This window comes from Mercenaria mercenaria, chromosome 1 (genome assembly GCF_021730395.1).
Source record: "Mercenaria mercenaria strain notata chromosome 1, MADL_Memer_1, whole genome shotgun sequence".
NCBI lineage: Eukaryota > Metazoa > Mollusca > Bivalvia > Venerida > Veneridae > Mercenaria > Mercenaria mercenaria.
This window is the reverse complement of record NC_069361.1, coordinates 94,797,416-94,815,120: the sequence shown is the minus strand read 5'-3', so window position 1 is coordinate 94,815,120 and position 17,705 is coordinate 94,797,416. Positions and strand designations below refer to the sequence as shown.

Here is a 17,705-nt window from a genome sequence, read left to right as displayed (position 1 = left end):
TTATTGCAATAGGCTTTGAAAGCGAACAGCATGGATCCTGACCAGACTGCACGGATGTGCAGGCTGGTCTGGATCCATGCTGGTCGCAAATGAACTATGTTGGTTTTCTCATGGCGCGACTCAAATGACTGATTCTAAATTTTCTTCTTCTGATATCGCCTACATCCCTGTGTGCAATATTTTCTGAGGAAGAAATAATCTATTTCTCTCATTTAAAAATTAAAAAAAAAAAGATATTGCTCTTTTCTCTTGTGTGCATTCATTGTTCTTAGCTGTTGGAAGTTGAAATATGATATGTGAAGGTTTAGTGCAATTTAAGATGGAAAATATTGATTCATTTTCACACAAGTTGTTCCAGAATTTATAATATCTACTTTTCTAGGTATATTCTACAGACTTCATAGGTCTTGTTACAAATATATACTGGCTGAACATTTCATACTGGATTTTTACAATTAATAATTAATGAGGGCACTTTGCAAATTGCCAGTCTGAAGACATGTCCTCAATCTGGCAGATTTTTTACTTTGACATAACCAATTACAAGAGATCACAGAGTGATCTTGGCGCCCACCAATGTGCCATTTTTGAGTGTTCCAAATTTCAAGAATTCTTGACTAGCTCAAGGTCAAATTTCATTTCTGTACACAACACTGTGCATGTGGTCCAAATTCGAAAGCTGTAGCTTGAGAAATGTGAAAGTAGGTCACTAGGTCAATGTCAAGGTCAAAGTTTGCTTCGGTACACAATCCTATGCAAGTTGTCTAAATTTGAAGCCTATAGCTACAGAAATGTGGAAGTAGGTCACTAGGTCAATCTTAAGGTCAAAGTTCATTTCGGTACACAAAACTAAACAAGTGGTCCAAATTTGAAGGCTGTAGCTTCAGAAATGTAAAAGTAGGTCACTATGTCAAAATCAAGGTCAAATTTTATTTCGGAATACAAAACTATGCATGTGGTCCAAATTTGAAGCCTGTACCTTCAAAAATGTGAAAGTAGGTCACTAGGTCAATGTAAAGGTCAAAGTTTATTTCGGTACACAAAACTAAGCATGTGGTCCAAATTTGAAGGCTATAGCTTGAGAAATGTAAAAGTAGGTCACTAGGTCAAAATCAAGGTCAAATTTTATTTCGGAATACAAAACTATGCATGTGGTCCAAATTTGAAGCCTGTACCTTAAAAATGTGAAAGTAGGTCACTAGGTCAATCTTAAGGTCAAAGTTCAATACGGTACACAAAACTATGCAAAAGGTCCAAATTTGAAGGCTGTAGCTTGAAAAATGTAAAAGTAGGTCACTAGGTCAAAATCAAGGTCAAATTTTATTTCGGAATACAAAACTATGCATGTGGTCCAAATTTGAAGCCTGTACCTTCAAAAATGTGAAAGTAGGTCACTAGGTCGATGTGAAGGTCAAAGTTGTTTTCGGTACAAAAAACTATGCAGGCGGTCCAAATTTGAAGGCTGTAGCTTGAGAAATGTGAAAGTAGGTCACTAGGTCAAAATCAATGTCAAATTTCGTTTTGAAACACAAAACTATGCATATGGTCCAAATTTGACGCCTGTACCTTCAAAAATGTGAAAGTAGGTCACTAGGTCAAAATCAAGGTCAAAGTTTTTTCCAGTGCACAAAACTATGCATGTGGTCCAAATTTGAAGGCTGTAGCTACAGAAATGTGAAAGTAGGTCACTAGGTCAAAATCAAGGTCAACTCATGTCAAGGTTCATCATGCCACTCAAAATTGTACATGTGGTCCAAATTTGAAGGCTGTAGCTACAGAAATGTGAAAGTAGGTCACTAGGTCAAAATCAAGGTCAACTCATGTTATGGTTCATCTTGCCACTCAAAATTATACATGTGGTCCAAATTTGAAGGCTGTAGCTACAGAAATGTGAAAGTAGGTCACTAGGTCAAAATCAAGGTCAACTCATGTCAAGGTTCATCTTGCCACTCAAAAATATACATGTGGTCCAAATTTGAATGTTGTAGTTATTGACAAGAACATTTTAAAAGCTTTTCCCTATATCAGTCTATATGAACCATGTGACCCCCGGGGCGGGGCCATATTTGACCCTAGGGGGATAATTTGAACAAACTTGGTAGAGAACCACTAGATGATGCTACGTTACAAGTATCAAAGCCTTAGGCTTTGTGGTTTGGACAGGAAGTTTTTCAAAGTTTTTCCTTATATAAGTCTATGTAAACCATATGACCCCCAGGGCGGGGCCATATTTGACCCTAGGGGTATAATTTGAACAATCTTAGTTGAAGACCACTAGATGATGTCACATACAAAATATCAAAGCCCTAGGCCCTGTGGTTTTGGACAAGAGGTTATTCAAAGTTTTTCCCTATATAAGTCTATATAAATCATGTGACCCCCAGGGCGGGGCCATATTTGACCCCCAGAGAAATAATTTGAATCATCTTGGTAGAGAACCACTAGATGATGCTTCAAACCAAATATCAAAGCCCTAGGCTCTGTGGTTTTGGACAAGAAGGTTTTCAAAGTTTTCCCCTATATAAATCTATGTAAAATATAGAAATAAACAAAGGGCCATAACTCATTCATAAATTGTTGAACCAGTCTGATTTTCAGGGGGACACAACTAGGGTACCAATACATCATTCTGACAAAGTTTGGTCAAAATCCCCCTAGTAGTTTCTGAGGAGATGCGATAACGAGAAATTGTTAACGGACGGACGGACGGACGGACGGAATGACGGACGGACGGACCACGGACGCAGAGTGATTTTAATAGCCCACCATCTGATGATGGTGGGCTAACAAACACTCTCCTCTTGATGAGATATGGGAATGGGTAACAGTTTTTTTGTATTCCTTAAGCCCTCTACAGACGGTAGGTTTTTGTTGTACAACACTAATTATCTCAAAGATGTACAATTTTGAAATTGTACATTTTTCACATACAGACAGTATTCCATTCCCATATAAATAACAGATTTACCTAGTAAACATAGTGCATCAGGACTGTACTGAAAAGCATGTAACCATTTATAATAAAAAATAATATTCACCTTTTTATGTCCCATGAATTTGATTACGCATGACACAAATGAGCCACGTTATGAGAAAACCAACATAGTGGCTTTGCGACCAGCATGGATGCAGACCAGCCTGTGCATCCGCGCAGTCTGGTCAGGATCAATGATGTTTGCTTTCACAGTCTATTGCAATTAGAGAAACCGTTAGCGAACATCATGGACCAGACTGCGCGGATGCTGGTCGGAAACGCACTATCATTTCTCATGGCGTGGCTCAAATCATTTAACTTTTCAGTGTCATCCTTCTTCCATTATGCAACAGAAGCCATTTTATATTCAGATTTGTGTTTATTTTCGGGCACTTGTTTCTGGAATTTCATTCACTTGCCTCTTATCACCTAATTATTTAACAATTTGTTGCTTGTCAACATGGGTGGTACGTAAGGCAAAACTTACGAAATAGAACATGTCCTAATCTGTAAGTCAAGACTTAAGATTTACGAAATTAAGCCCTCTACAGACGGTAGGTTTTTGTTGTACAACACTAATTAAATTCAAGATGTACAGCCAAATATTATCGTGTGTATGATGCTATTCCTCGATTTCATAAATCTTAAGTCAGGCTGGTCTGCATCCATGCTGGTCGCAAAGCCACTATGTTGGTTTTCTCATAACGTGGCTCATTTGTGTCATGCGTAATCAAATTCATGGGACATAAAAAGGTGAATATTATTTTTTATTATAAATGGTTACATGCTTTTCAGTACAGTCCTGATGCACTATGTTTACTAGGTAAATCTGTTATTTATATGGGAATGGAATACTGTCTGTATGTGAAAAATGTACAATTTCAAAATTGTACATCTTTGAGATAATTAGTGTTGTACAACAAAAACCTACCGTCTGTAGAGGGCTTAAAAGTCCAGATTTTGTTAACAGTTATTGAACAAAATATTTCATCAAAAAAAAGTTGAATGAATCTGAACAGTTTTGTCGCATGTTTATTGTTCTTAACCGTAACTATCTGAAAAATGAAATCTATATTACCAGGACTTTCTGCAGGTTTACTGTCAAGACAGAATGTATTGATTCTGTTCTATTGCCCATCATTCTAAGCCTACAACTGATGAAATATCTATATCATATAGATTTCATAGGTCACCAAAGAAAATTTCAGGAAATATTGAATAGACTGAAGAATATTACAATCTAAAAACAGAGCAGAGTGATTTTAAGAATTTCTGCTATCCTTATCTATGTTTAAACTTAGCAGTTTAGATTGTCAAGTGTGTAATAATTAAGAATGGAATTTTTTTTTTTAAGTACTGCATTCTTCAGTTCTCATTTTCACCTAACTTGGTAATATTTATGATACTGGGCAAATAATGTCTTTTACATTTAAAAACTTTTCATATCCTTTTAAGTATGTTCTGAGCTGAAAGAAATTGAAAGAACAAAAAGCTGAGTAGAAATAAAATTGTCTAAGGGGCAAGTAATGCTAAAATGTTGATTTCATACGAAAGTTGCTGACCGAAAATTCATAAACAGGGTAGAATATTTAATATTGAGCCATTAATGAAAAAGATACGGCATTTTGAAATTCAAGAAAATGGTTGTTCATGGAGAGGGCTAAAATAGTGTTACTAACTGCTAAATTATATATTTTGCAAAATACCTTTAAAATAGATTAAATTCTCTAAGTTTCTTGATTTTAAGATGTAATGCATGATCATTTCTTTCATTCTTTAAGTTCAAAAAGACAGAGAAATTTACAGAATTAAGGAAATATCGTTCAAAGACATACTTGAAAAACTGTTTATGTTGGCATGGAAACAAAATGTCTGCCAGATTTTTAGAAATTTTAAAATGCTCATAATCTTCTAATTTCTAAGTAAATTTTGCACATTTTTTCACTGCTGAGGACCTATCAGATGGAATTTACATTGAAACATTGTTGCCTTCCAAAACTAGGGCCAAGGATGTTTATCACTTCGAAACAGTGTTTGTTGTCAGATAGAGGCAGATACAACCTGGGGTGTTTAACAATTTGTTGCATGTCTCTGTGTCAGTCAAACAGTCACCAAAAACTAAATCCTGTTTGAAGAGTAAATCTTTTATAACACTCAACTGCCAATCAGTGTCATATTAAAACTACTGTGATCAAATGTTTTTGTAAGTGGAGATACTTTAAACCAATAATCGGTTTTTCATATTTTATAGTCAGTCCATGGAAAACTATAAGCTGTTTGAGAAACAGTACTTCTGTATTTAAATATTTTCACACAACGAATAAATAAAATTTATAATAAGGATGTTTTTTGTTGATGTAATGTGTCATGCAGGCAATCTTACAGATACAGGTAGGTTGTTTTTCCTGTGAAGCATGACTTCTTTGTTAACAAAACAGTGCAAAAATGTCTTGTAACACTTCAACAGAGCCTTGTTAAATAGGTATGAATTACGAGACATAACATGAAAATTATGTTATAGATTTTTTGCATCTCCCGACAGTTATGCCATTGTTAAGGCAGGGGAAATTTGTTAATTTACTGCATATCCATAGCAACCTCAGTATGGTGTTAACACAACACAGACCACCTGTAAAAACAGACAAAAAACTGTAATCTGGAATTAATACCAGGAATTCATAAAACCTATAACATAAATAACTATCAAATGAATGATACCACCAAGGTCATTTCATTTTTATCCGATTTTGAGAAATAAATAAGATTTTCTTATATGAGCCGTGCCATGAGAAAACCAACATAGTGGGTTTGCGACCAGCATGGATCCAGACCAGCCTGCACATCTGCGCAGTCTGGTCAGGATCCATGCTGTTCGCTAACAGTTTCTCCAATTCCAATAGGCTTTAAATGTGAACAGCATGGAGCCTGACCAGACTGCAGGGATGTGCAGGCTGGTCTGGATCCATGCTGGTCGCAAACCCAGTATGTTGGTTTTGTCATGACACGGCTCAATTATTACATTATCATCATGTTCTGGTATGTTTTTGCCCTTACAAATAAATTTCATTCCATTCAGCCCGGGTGTTTAATGCATTGTTCTTCATGGTCCTCTACTATATTTTTGATACTGATAACATTAATGTAGATAAACTTAAAAGTTCAAATATATATTTTCCAGGTAAATTTGGTTAAAGGTTGCAGCAGTTGACAATGTTGAATATTTATCCATCATTCCTTGGTTTCACTTTGACTTTAAAATACTGTGATCCAATATTCTGTACCTATGCCCGCAAAAGGGGGTATCTAGTAGATATTTTGCAGAACATTGTAGTTTTAATACTTGTGCAAAGTTTCAGGATACTCTATTTATCAGACAACCAAAGAACTACATTGCTAACTTGAAAACACTCCAAGTGCAGACACATATCCAGGCCTTGCTTTAATGTTTGTCAAATCAACTCATTCAAACTTGAAATGAGCCACACCATGAGAAAACCAACATGGTGCATTTGCGACCAGCATGGATCCAGACCAGCCTGCGTATCCATGCAGTCTGGTCAGGATCCATACTGTTCACTTTTCAAAGCCTATTGCATTTAGAGAAACTGTTAGCAAACAGCATGGATCCTGACCAGACTGCGCAGATGCGCAGGCTGGTCTGGATCCATGTTGGTCGCAAATGCAATATGTTGGTTTTCTCATGGTGTGGCTCAAAAACATAAAACAGGCACTGAGATGATAACATGCACAACAAACCTTCCCAGAGCAAAAACAAGGGTTCAAACAAACAAAAAACAGAAAGAAAAATGTTAACTAAAAATAAATGCTTTATTGCATTCCATTACGATTGTAATATAACAAAAAGAGCAAAAATAAAAACACAAGGAATTGAAACAAGGTAGTTATACCTAGTCAAAATAATAAAAGAAACAAAAAAGTAAAATTTTACATTGCATAAATAAGTTAAATCTGCGATGGAAATAATACGCCCTGATATTGTGGAATGGTTATGAAGTATCACCATCATTACTTTACAATTGAACCATTCAACATGTTCACCTAAATCACATTTTGAATCACTTTTTAAGCATCATGAATACTTCAGCTTTTAATAAATGTAAATGTAAAGATGGTGATGAATCTAAAAAGTGGTAAATAAAATGAACACAAAACCATTAAAAAGTTAATGTGAAAAAACAAAACTCCAGTAATTATTTTTTTTCCTTCTTTTGTGCCCAGAGAGCTGACAATTTGTTTATTTCCTCAAGACTATTTACATTTCCAGACTAAAAAAAAACTCTTTACAGCTGTGATTTATTATAGCGCTCTGGCTTTAATACAGTCCCCCCTCCCAAACTGTATTTATCTAGAAAAATTAGTACATTGTAACCAATTCCTGTTCTATTCTTTATTTAAGAAAATCCATTGATAAAAATCAAAACTGGTAAAATAAAAAATAGCATGCATAATAATAACAAATGAACTAAAAAACAAAACTAAATATAAAGAGATCAAATGTTTTTTTTAAGAACATGCTTGAAAAGAATGAACAGTCACATGTTTTGTAGAATGATAAATGATTGTACAGTTTATGACCAATATAAATAGTGCATCAGTCTGATTTATAATTTGAACAGCAACTATTTGTTATATGCTGATTGACAAGGAATTCTCCTTACAATTCTTATTAAAATATCATTGTCATTGGAAATCTAAATAATTAAAATGTATTCAGTTTGCAGGTTTCAGATTAATCCCAGGTTCTTTAGGTTTTCCTCAGTTTGAGATATGAGCTTTAGCTGCAATCTTTCGGCAAGCTTCTAAATAAATCATGCATTACAGATCACTGTAATCAAGGCAATGAAAGATAATAAGTAATTCTAAATCTTGTCAGACATGGTACATTAAAAATATCAATGTGCTTGGTCATTACAATATGCTTAAATAATACCACAATCATGTATTCTTCTATAATTTATAATAATTTATTGTTTTACCATTATATTCATTTTGAAATAAAATGTGACATCAAACATTTGCTTATCCAAACTAATATTGTTAGATTTAAATAAAAACTACATGATAAGATAATTTTACAACAATTTTGCACTCACTCACAATTTGAAAGTCTTCAGACTTCTCATTAAAAAAAAATTTGTCATTCATCTTACATGTAGAATGCTTGATTGACCAGCAATAGAAATGGAATCAGAATATGTTCTTAAAATAATACCAACATCATATATATACAAAAACATACATCTTTTATTTAGAATCACATAAACAATATTTCATTTTGATACTCCAAATAAACATTTATAATATGCAACATTTTCTATATATAAAAATATACATTTCAGTCCTAATACAAGTAAATGTAACCTTGTTGTAAAAGGCTATAAATTACAACAAAATATAATTTCAATGAGGGAACAAAAAATAATATTTATCTCCTATAAATTATAAATACTGACAATTTAATATTGAACACAATATTTAATCAACCCTCAGGGTATTTAAAGAAGAAATTGTAGATTTTTTTCTCATAAGTTCAACCATGATACACCTGTGTTGAAACTTGCTTATAATGCTTGATTAAACAATTTTGAAAATGCAAATTGAAATTCTATATGATACTAGACTAGAGGATATTAAAAAAGCAGTTAATTTCCTTCCATGTATTAAACCTGTATCAGGTTGATGTGTTTTCACTGTATTGATCAAGGTAATTTTATACAGTGGACTTGCCTCATTGCAATTTTATTTCACTATTAAAAGCAGAAGAAATGAAAAAAAAATAAAGATGTAACTCATAGTTTCTTTAATATATGTTGTTTTTTTACAGTTTCTATACCTTTTCAAAGACAATCATAAACATCTGCATGATTATTTAAACAAAGAAAAATACCTTAGGCACAAAACTAGGTAAAAAAAAGACCTTTGACATTTTATACTAATGCTTCTGTTGGTCAATGGCATTTCATATCCTCATTAATCTAGGGTGTTTTTTTTTTCATTCTAAAAAAAAATATATACAAAAGTATAAATCAGCATCACTTGAAATAATAAAAAAACTTTCTCCAATAAAGCAATATATCAATCGGATTTGGGTTAAAATTGCATGGTACATTTACATAAATTCAAGGCACATATAGGTGAAGCCACTGTTACATTACTATAACAAAATATATAACATATGTTACGCAGTCTGGTCATAGAAAATATACATTTAACAAAAAAGTAAAATAGTTCTCACAAGTCAGTCACATGTTAATGATATTAATAACAAAACTGTGACCTGTTCTGTTAACCCTTATGCTGGACAGGGTTGATTCTACCTTCGTGATCAGTGTAGATCTTGATCAGCCTGCACATCCATGCAATCTGATAAAGATCTGCACTGTTCGCCATTCAGTCAGTATCTTTTCCTTAAGTACCCCCTTATAGCAGTTAATGATACTATCCAAATTGAAAGATGGACAAGTTCATTTTAGAAATTTAGTAAGGTAAGGGTTAAAAATGGATTACCTGATTGACATTTCTCTAAGGTTCTGGCTAATATAGAAATCAATTTAAAACAGTTGTTCAAAATTCAAACTAAGGGCCTATAAAATATAAGAAAAAGCTTTCAACTATATTTCTCAAATACCCTGTTATGAAGGTTTGTCTTTAATTAACTTTATAGCACAAAAAATAGCATGAAATCTGCAGGTATTTTAAAGGCCAACAGTGGCAACTCACACAAGTTCATGCATTAAATTGCCAGTATATATATATATATAAGTTTGCTGAAGAAAAATCAAGTAATGGCTACTAATAAAAAGGAGTGTGAGAAATAACTGAAGAGATATTTGCTGCATCATGTTCCTACTTCATAAAAAAAATAATATACAAGGTAAATATATGATTCCCCAAACTAAAAAAAACTTGCTGCATGTTTTCATTGTTGCTTCAAGTTGCAAGTTTAATACTTCTCAATTTCAAAGTTCAAAATGCTAGCAAAGGAGGCAGACAAGTTAATTTATTGATATATCTTCTAGTTAAACTTTAGCAATACATCAGCAGAGGAGTTTGTTGACTAGCATCTTGCTGAATATTCACATACAAAAAAAAATGCTGAATCAACACATATCTTTTGATTAAGTAATTTTATATCCACCTTGATAACCAACTACACAAGGGTTGTCCCTAGTGTACCAGATTTTACACCCTTTATCAAAGCTTGCTCTTGTAAAATTAAGGAATGCAAAATAAAGGCTTCTATCAAAGAATAAGTACCTGGAGTTAACAGACCCAAATCTGACAATTACATGACTGAGTGTACTTCATATTCTAAAACAGAATTTATCACTGTACTATTTGAAAGGTACCTTTGAAACAGCCATTGACTGTTGTGCTGTTTTAGTATGATTGCTGTTGACAGGGACTGTGGGTTGCCAAGGTGTGTAATCAATTATCATGATGTCTTAACCCCGATAATAGGACTGTACAAGGACAGGGAGATGCTAAAAGTCACACTGCATCATTTAATCAGGCATGATTACAGATTTATCAACTCTCATCTTGATTTCTTATTATCCTGAAACAATACAGGTGCACAACTCAGCCTTTGTAACTCACCAAGACAAAAATAACAGCAATGTAACAGAGTGTGCCAACACGCCTTGTATCTGCTAGAGAAAAATGATCGTGTTCAGCTTCGTACAATTTAATTATATTAATGCGCACTTTCTTAAGAACAGAGAGAAATTTTCAAAGAAAGCAAATAATTTGTTGCCCATTTCATTTTAATACCTGCGAATGCGAAATAATGATTTCAACGGAATACCTTCGCACGTTAAGCTTTAGCATATTATATTTTGTAATTCGAAACCATATCGTGACTCTGATTTTCGTTAACAAGAAAAAAAAAATAGCCACTGTCATATTATTGTCACCGTTTCTATGGAAATATAATAGGCTTCTATAAACTGTAATGACACTGCAAGAACACTACATTTCTTCTTAGTCGAAACGTCTTCTTATTTTATGTCGCGCACAAAACTATAGACTTGGTCTCTCGTTACTCCCGTGCGCATCGTGCATTGCAATTTGATGGAGAGAGAACAGCACCCTTACCAAAAATAAGCTAAGAATTAGTACAATGTTTGATCTGTAATATAACTTTGCCCGTGCATTACTTTTAGACGCCAGCAAATTTAACTTCACAACGCGACTACACATCTCTTCGAAGTAAATAAATTAGAAGCAATTCGTCAGTTACACACCAGACCCCGGTATTTCCGTTCAGAGAAACAGTGAACTTTAAAAGTCAAGTGGCTATGTAATTACCACAGACTTGTATGCCGCGGTTGTAAATTGTTCTTTAATCAAGAATAATTACTTTCATAATGCATGGTTCAAACATTAGGAGGAATTGTACGCCTGTCGCCCGAACGATTTTAATGTTTAATATTCTGCGACCAGAGAGAATGAATATTATGTTTCTTTTAAGTAAGTATTTAGCAATATTAATTGATGTAGGCATGGAATCTCTACGTTTAATGACATTATTACGCTTGTCATAACCAGATGTATCCGCCGTGATTTTCACCTGTTGCTGACATTTCCGCGGTACGCCAGTGACATCGTGGCGCCCTAAGGCACAGCCAATGTCATTGGAGACTAAATCCATTATCCGTGTTCACGGGCGGAATGTAAAAATGTCAACATCTTTAGTTGGAAATCAATACTTAACTTTTGAATTCCTATAATAAAATGTCAATAAAAACGCGTCGCGAACTGAGATTATAAAAACAACATATCGCATTGCATACCCTTGAAATTGCTGGTTTAAATATGCCAGATATATATTCATATGTAGAAAGCGAAAGCGCAACAAAAATTAAATTAATTTCAGTATCTCATAAATTAAAACAACAAAATAATCTCGTTTGGCAAAAAATGTCATATTCGTTGCAAATCAATAATGCTTAAAACGGATTCGTGAAGACGAGAGAGATAGATATACAGACATGCACACCACTTAAAACGAACACATTTAAAATTTGATGAATTCACATCGATTTTAGCTCTTCACAAGATATGTACTAGTGAAAGTTCTATGCTCTGGAATGCTGTTGGCAGACACGTATCATTCAAGACATGTTCTGACACATAATGCCATAACTTAAGTACGCTGATTTTATACCGTGGAAATAGAATTTGTCGAACACTTTATGTGTGGTTGGCTATCTAAGAAATCCCCCTGAGAGTGGTAGACGATCTAAACTTCTCATGAGTGTAAGCAAGTTCGATTCTAGCCGAGTGTCGTAATTGTTGACCTTCAGTTTTTCTATCTGTCTGTCTGCACGCTGTTTCAAAGCACAAAGTGTTGGTCTCGAATTTGGACTGGTCCTAAGGCACTCGCACATAACCTTCGACAGTTCCCTTGTGCAATTGATAGCCTGGTTATAACACATAGGTGGAATGTTCGTGACTTTCAAAGTTGGGCTTCTCCTGGGAAGCCTGGCACAAATTTCGTACAGGATCCTTCCAAGACCCCATACAACAGTTTTCGAAGTAGCTTCTTCTCCTTTCATTTGTTCGGGAGATATTTTCTTGGCTGTGTTGCTTTGATATCTTGATCCGGATTTCATGGGTAGATAGAGTAGTAAGTTCTCTAATTTCACCTCGCCTTTGTTCGTTATCACCACATTTTGAGGGTGACATAATTCCCAAGGGATTAGTCCGTTGTTCTCTAGGTAGATTAAAACCGAGGTCAGTTTTGAAAGCACCTGCCAGGATATAATCTCCGGGACCTGTTGTTTTGAAAGGAACATTCGAAATACGAAATCTTGCAGCGTGATACCAGGAAATTCAAATACAAGACACACACGTTGAGCCAGAGGATCGTTTATTGACATAAGGCAAGTCATCAAATTTTTGTGCCTTAACTGAAGCCATATTTCCCTGTCACTGCTAATTTGCATGGTACATCTTCCCGACGAATCACAGGTCCGACAGGTATCCAACAAATGCTGAGATTTTATTAAAACCTTTGCTCCATCTATTAAACACTTTCCGGGGTGGATCTGGTGCACTTTGTGATGAACGTGATTTGGAAAATTGCAGTGGTAATCTATATAAAATCCATCTAAATCGAAATCGTCTGGAATGTTGAATGAACACAGAAAATCCTTCAGTAAATTAGGTAGTTCAAGATTTTTCACATTTTTAACGCGTCCAAGTGTCACATTTGATAACACTGTTGCTCTGCAAAGATGTTGCAAACTCTTCACTTTATCTTGACACTGATCCTGATTTGCTGAAAACATATCGCTATTCCTTTGACTAAAATTTAAATTTTCCATTCTTATTAATTCACCTGGTGCTTTTCACAATATTGTCAACACTGATCCCCAGGCGTGTCTTACATGTCTACATGTTATCAAAGTGCAATCATGTATGTTTAGCAGTGTTACCAATCATAACACAGCTTTGTGGGTTTTCCCAAGCATGACGTCATTTTCGTGTTTTCCAGTATTCGGATTGTTTTTAATTTTTTCGCCTTTCAATCATGAAAGCGCGGTAGATCCCGCGTGACTCATAAGACATAACTGGTATCCAGCTTCACTTTCCTTTTAGATAGAATTAAAGTTGCTGTCAGATAAAATACGAGTACCATCTAAATGAAATGTGAATTTGTAGAAATGGCGGCTTGCGAGAAAAATGAATCGCAAAGGATCTGGACGCCCGTGGGGTAGAAGGCGAACTGATAATAAATCCAAACCACAGCCGACAGATCGTGGTGCCTTCCACCGAAGGAACTTCCGCCTAATTGCTGCTCCGCTCCTCTTTATTTTCTCAGTGTTACGTACAATTGCCTTCCAGTTGTGGGTTGTTTTGGGTATAATTGCTTGCAAAGGCAGTGCAATAAGCGGTATATCTCAGCAAAGAGCAGGATATCGACCCCAGAGGGATGCTGAGATTGGGGTCAGTATGACATCCAAGTCTCAAAGAAGTCCTGGTCCAGTAGATCCTCTGCTGGCCACACAGAAACACCATCATAGAAAGGCTTTTGAGTACATCTCCAAAGCTCTCAAAATTGATGAGGAAGATGGTATGTTGATAGTCATTTAAATTCCCCCAAAATGTTTCTTGTGTGTGGGGCAGGGATGGGGAAGCTGTTGTATTTTACAAGGAAAAATTTCTTACTAGTATAGGACTGGCACCCATGACCACCTGCTTGCATACATGCTAACTGGGTTTCTGGTTAACCAGAAGACTGGAATCACTGCACTCTACACTTCCAACAGAGTAGTCCAAATAATAGGTTAACTTTTGACTGTCCCATCACGTCCAAACTTATTCTGCATATATATATTTCTGTTAGGAAATCCCCAATGAGATCTGTTGGGAACGTTTTCTGATACATGTACAGTGTATTTGTAATGACTACATTTCTGATAATGAATTAATGTTGACATTAAGCATAAAATTGCCTTGCTGACATTTTTGGAATTTGTCTCTGCAATTTAGTAAATTAGTGTCATCGGCAGTCTGTTGTGTATTGAAACAGGTGCCAGGGTAGACACCTCCTCGCACCTGTTCACATCATATGTCCGAAGACTTTAGTCTTTTATTTAAAGTTATGAGTTAAATTCAACCCATTTGAAGTTTCTACATGAATATCAATGTTTAATTTATTGGAGGAAGTAAGTGTGACCAGTAATTAAAGACTTTTTTTTATATTTTTTAATATCTTCGTTTTTCTAACAGTAAAATGTAGATACGGGTAAGGCTTAGAGGAATGACAACTATAAAATATCAGATCATAAAATAAGTCATCCTGATAAGCCAAATGGTTAAGGGTATCAACAGAGTATAACCTCTTCAAATACTGCTCTAGATAACTACCCAAAGCCTTCCTTTACAGAGGAATCAAAGAGCGAGGTGTCAATCTGTTCAACCTCCAACAGAGTATAGCCCCTGCAACTGCACACAACCTGGCCAAAGTAGCTCACACTTACCTTGACACCACTGAAAGGAATTTGGTGTAACTTGACACAATGATAGATTACAGCTTAATCTAGAATTTGACGAAGGGGTCAAGGCTCTTAAGAGAGAAAAATCAGTGCACGTTTTTTATTTTAGAAAATGTCTATGTATACAAATCAGAACGTTTTGATAAGCCAGTTAGTGATTGTCTAAGGATACTGACCTTATTTTACAGATATTTTGGGTTATTTACAACAAAAGTCAGTCACATTTGAGCAGCATTGTATGACAGTCACATTTTTCAGTTTTCATATATTCTGTTAGAGATTTATTTAAGGAATAAAAAGACCCATTAGTTACTTACATAGAGTTAGATTCCTACTTTTCATACACTTTTGTAATTACCTCCCCTTAATCTACGATAATTTCAAAAAGTAGACTATTTCTTTAAATTAGATTTCAATATATTTTCTACTTTCACATTTGCAACTACCTGAAACAAAAGGCAAGTTCTAAAACTGTGCATAGCTTCAGAGTTCATCTATTTTCAGTCTGTCTTGGTTGCGCAACCAAGATAGGCAAAGGAAAGTAATAATAATTCTATAAATTTGCATCTTTAATGAATTTTGGCAAAATATATACTTCACTTGTCAATGCAACACCGGAAGTATAACGTAAACATGAAGAAATCATAGTGTGACCTTAAAGACTTGCCTACTAGAAATCGAGAAAACTGTACTAAACCAATACAGGATAAATGGGAGGAAGGCACAAGAGCAGCAACTCTAACTTGAACCAGTTTAGAACAACCTTCCTTTTTAGTTCAGTTGTTCAAAGAATAAAAATAGTCTTCACCATCAGCATTGCCTTTGCATTAACGTTAAAGTAATGTTGCAGGCTTCTTAATTCCACTGTATCTATTATCCTCAAACTTAACATAAGGGTTGTTGTGGGTAAGGGACAAACTCTTGATAGTATAGGGTCAGGTATCCTACAGGTCAGGGTCGCTCTTCTTAACTACTTCTTAACTACTGCCTCTGTAATCATCACAATTAAGGATTGATCTTAGGGGCAAACATGTTTTTATTAAGGGTCAGATACCTCAAAGGGCAAAGTCATTTGGGTCAGATTTTGTGATATTGTTGGTAAGTTTTATGGTAGGCTTCTCAGTTTCTGTATATCATCTTAAACTTATATCAACTAATGTTTCTTAGTACTGGTATCCCTTATACCCGCCTACCCCATTTCAGTCCCCTACCCCCACTTCTATCCTCCCTCCCTACCCATCACCTTCTCTCCCCTCCTCCACCTTACCCCTTACATCTTTTTTTACATTCCTCACGGTAATTTTTATCTCAGGTAGTCTATAAGATTCCTTCATACATCCCACCTTCCATCCTTCTACACCTAACCTCCCATCCCACGCGCACCTAAACCCAACCTCCCGCCCCACCTTTGCACACGCACACACACCTAAACCTCCCCCTTTCACACCCACCCCCTCCCACACACACAGAGAAAGCTTCTCATTTTCTTAACTTCTGCCGCTGTTATCATCAAACCTCGCATAAGGATTGATCTCAGAAAAGAGAGACACCTTTGTGTCTGTTTAGGGATTTTTTTAGACCTCTAAAAAGGGCAGGGTGCTGCTAAAAAGGGGCAGGGTGCATTTTGCGCGTTGCATACCTTTGTCTACGAAAATCATAAGGTAGATTTCCTTGGTTTTTGTTGTAATGTCTACATTGTAAGGTACTACAGAAAGATTATACAGTGTTATAGGATAATGTGTTTCAAAGGTTAAGGTCATTCAGGTCAAATTGTGTAGTAGTGTTGGTGAATGTTTTATGGCACCCTTCTCCATTTCAGTTATATCACATATTGTTTCTTAGTACCAGTATCCCTCATACCCCATTTCTAACCCCTATTCCCACTTCATCTACCCTCTTTTCCACTCATTACATCCTCCCCACTCCCCACAAAAAATCATTTCTCACATTAACATCCCTCTCCAATAGTTTCAAACATTTTTGAATGGTCGAGCATGCTGTCTTTCCATCACCTCTTTTTATATTTAAGTTGATACAACAACTATGATTTCATGTATGGGAATTAATGTACCAAAATCATTTTTTCTCACCCTAACTTCTATCTCCTTCTTTCAAACATTTTTGAATGGCCTAGGATGTTGCCTTTCCGATACAAGTAGGAATTAATGTACCACAGACACTTTGGATGTAGAAGTGGTAATTGCATGAAGCTCTTGCATCAGGGGTCAGATTTAGCTAATGTCCTTTCATGACAAAAAATGTTTTGAAGACATTTGCTTGGTATATTTGTATGTAACTGACTAGCGAAAATTTGTAAGTACATTCCAAGACCACTAGCTATTCTAAAATTCTACTAGCATTAAGCTTGTATGCTTGTATGAACTCGGTGTGTATGCAGAGAAAAATCTTTTGATTTTCTCTGCAGTAAATATTCATACCAGGAACAAAGCAGGCTGTCCTTAAAAAGATTAAAGATTCAAACAAATACCATCCAAGCATTAATTAAAATGACATTAAAACAAGAAAAGTAGCAGTTGGACTGCGTTATTGATTTCAGTCCTCTCACAAAGATTTTTCTGCTAAATTCACAACTTCAGTTACTTTAGCTAAATATCTTTGCATGGATATTAATTAGACACCAACTTGTCAATATAATATTGTCTTTATACCAGTTTGAGTGGTAAACCTCCAGTGAGCAATCTTAA

The 17,705-nt window shown here is 35.2% G+C and overlaps 1 protein-coding gene across 2 annotated transcripts in view; it reads left to right on the top strand.

Annotated features, from left to right (window-relative positions):
- The first annotated feature begins 13,601 nt into the window (after positions 1–13,601).
- Positions 13,602–17,705, top strand: part of LOC123529710 (spastin-like) — a 56,937-nt gene continuing 52,833 nt past the window's right edge. The window contains exon 1 of one of the 2 annotated variants that reach the window (XM_045310223.2): positions 13,602–14,075. In XM_045310223.2, coding sequence (XP_045166158.2) covers positions 13,685–14,075 — 391 coding nt within the window. In that variant the 5' untranslated portion in view covers positions 13,602–13,684. The remainder of the gene's footprint in view (positions 14,076–17,705) is intronic. The other variant, XM_045310215.2, reaches the window with a different exon arrangement.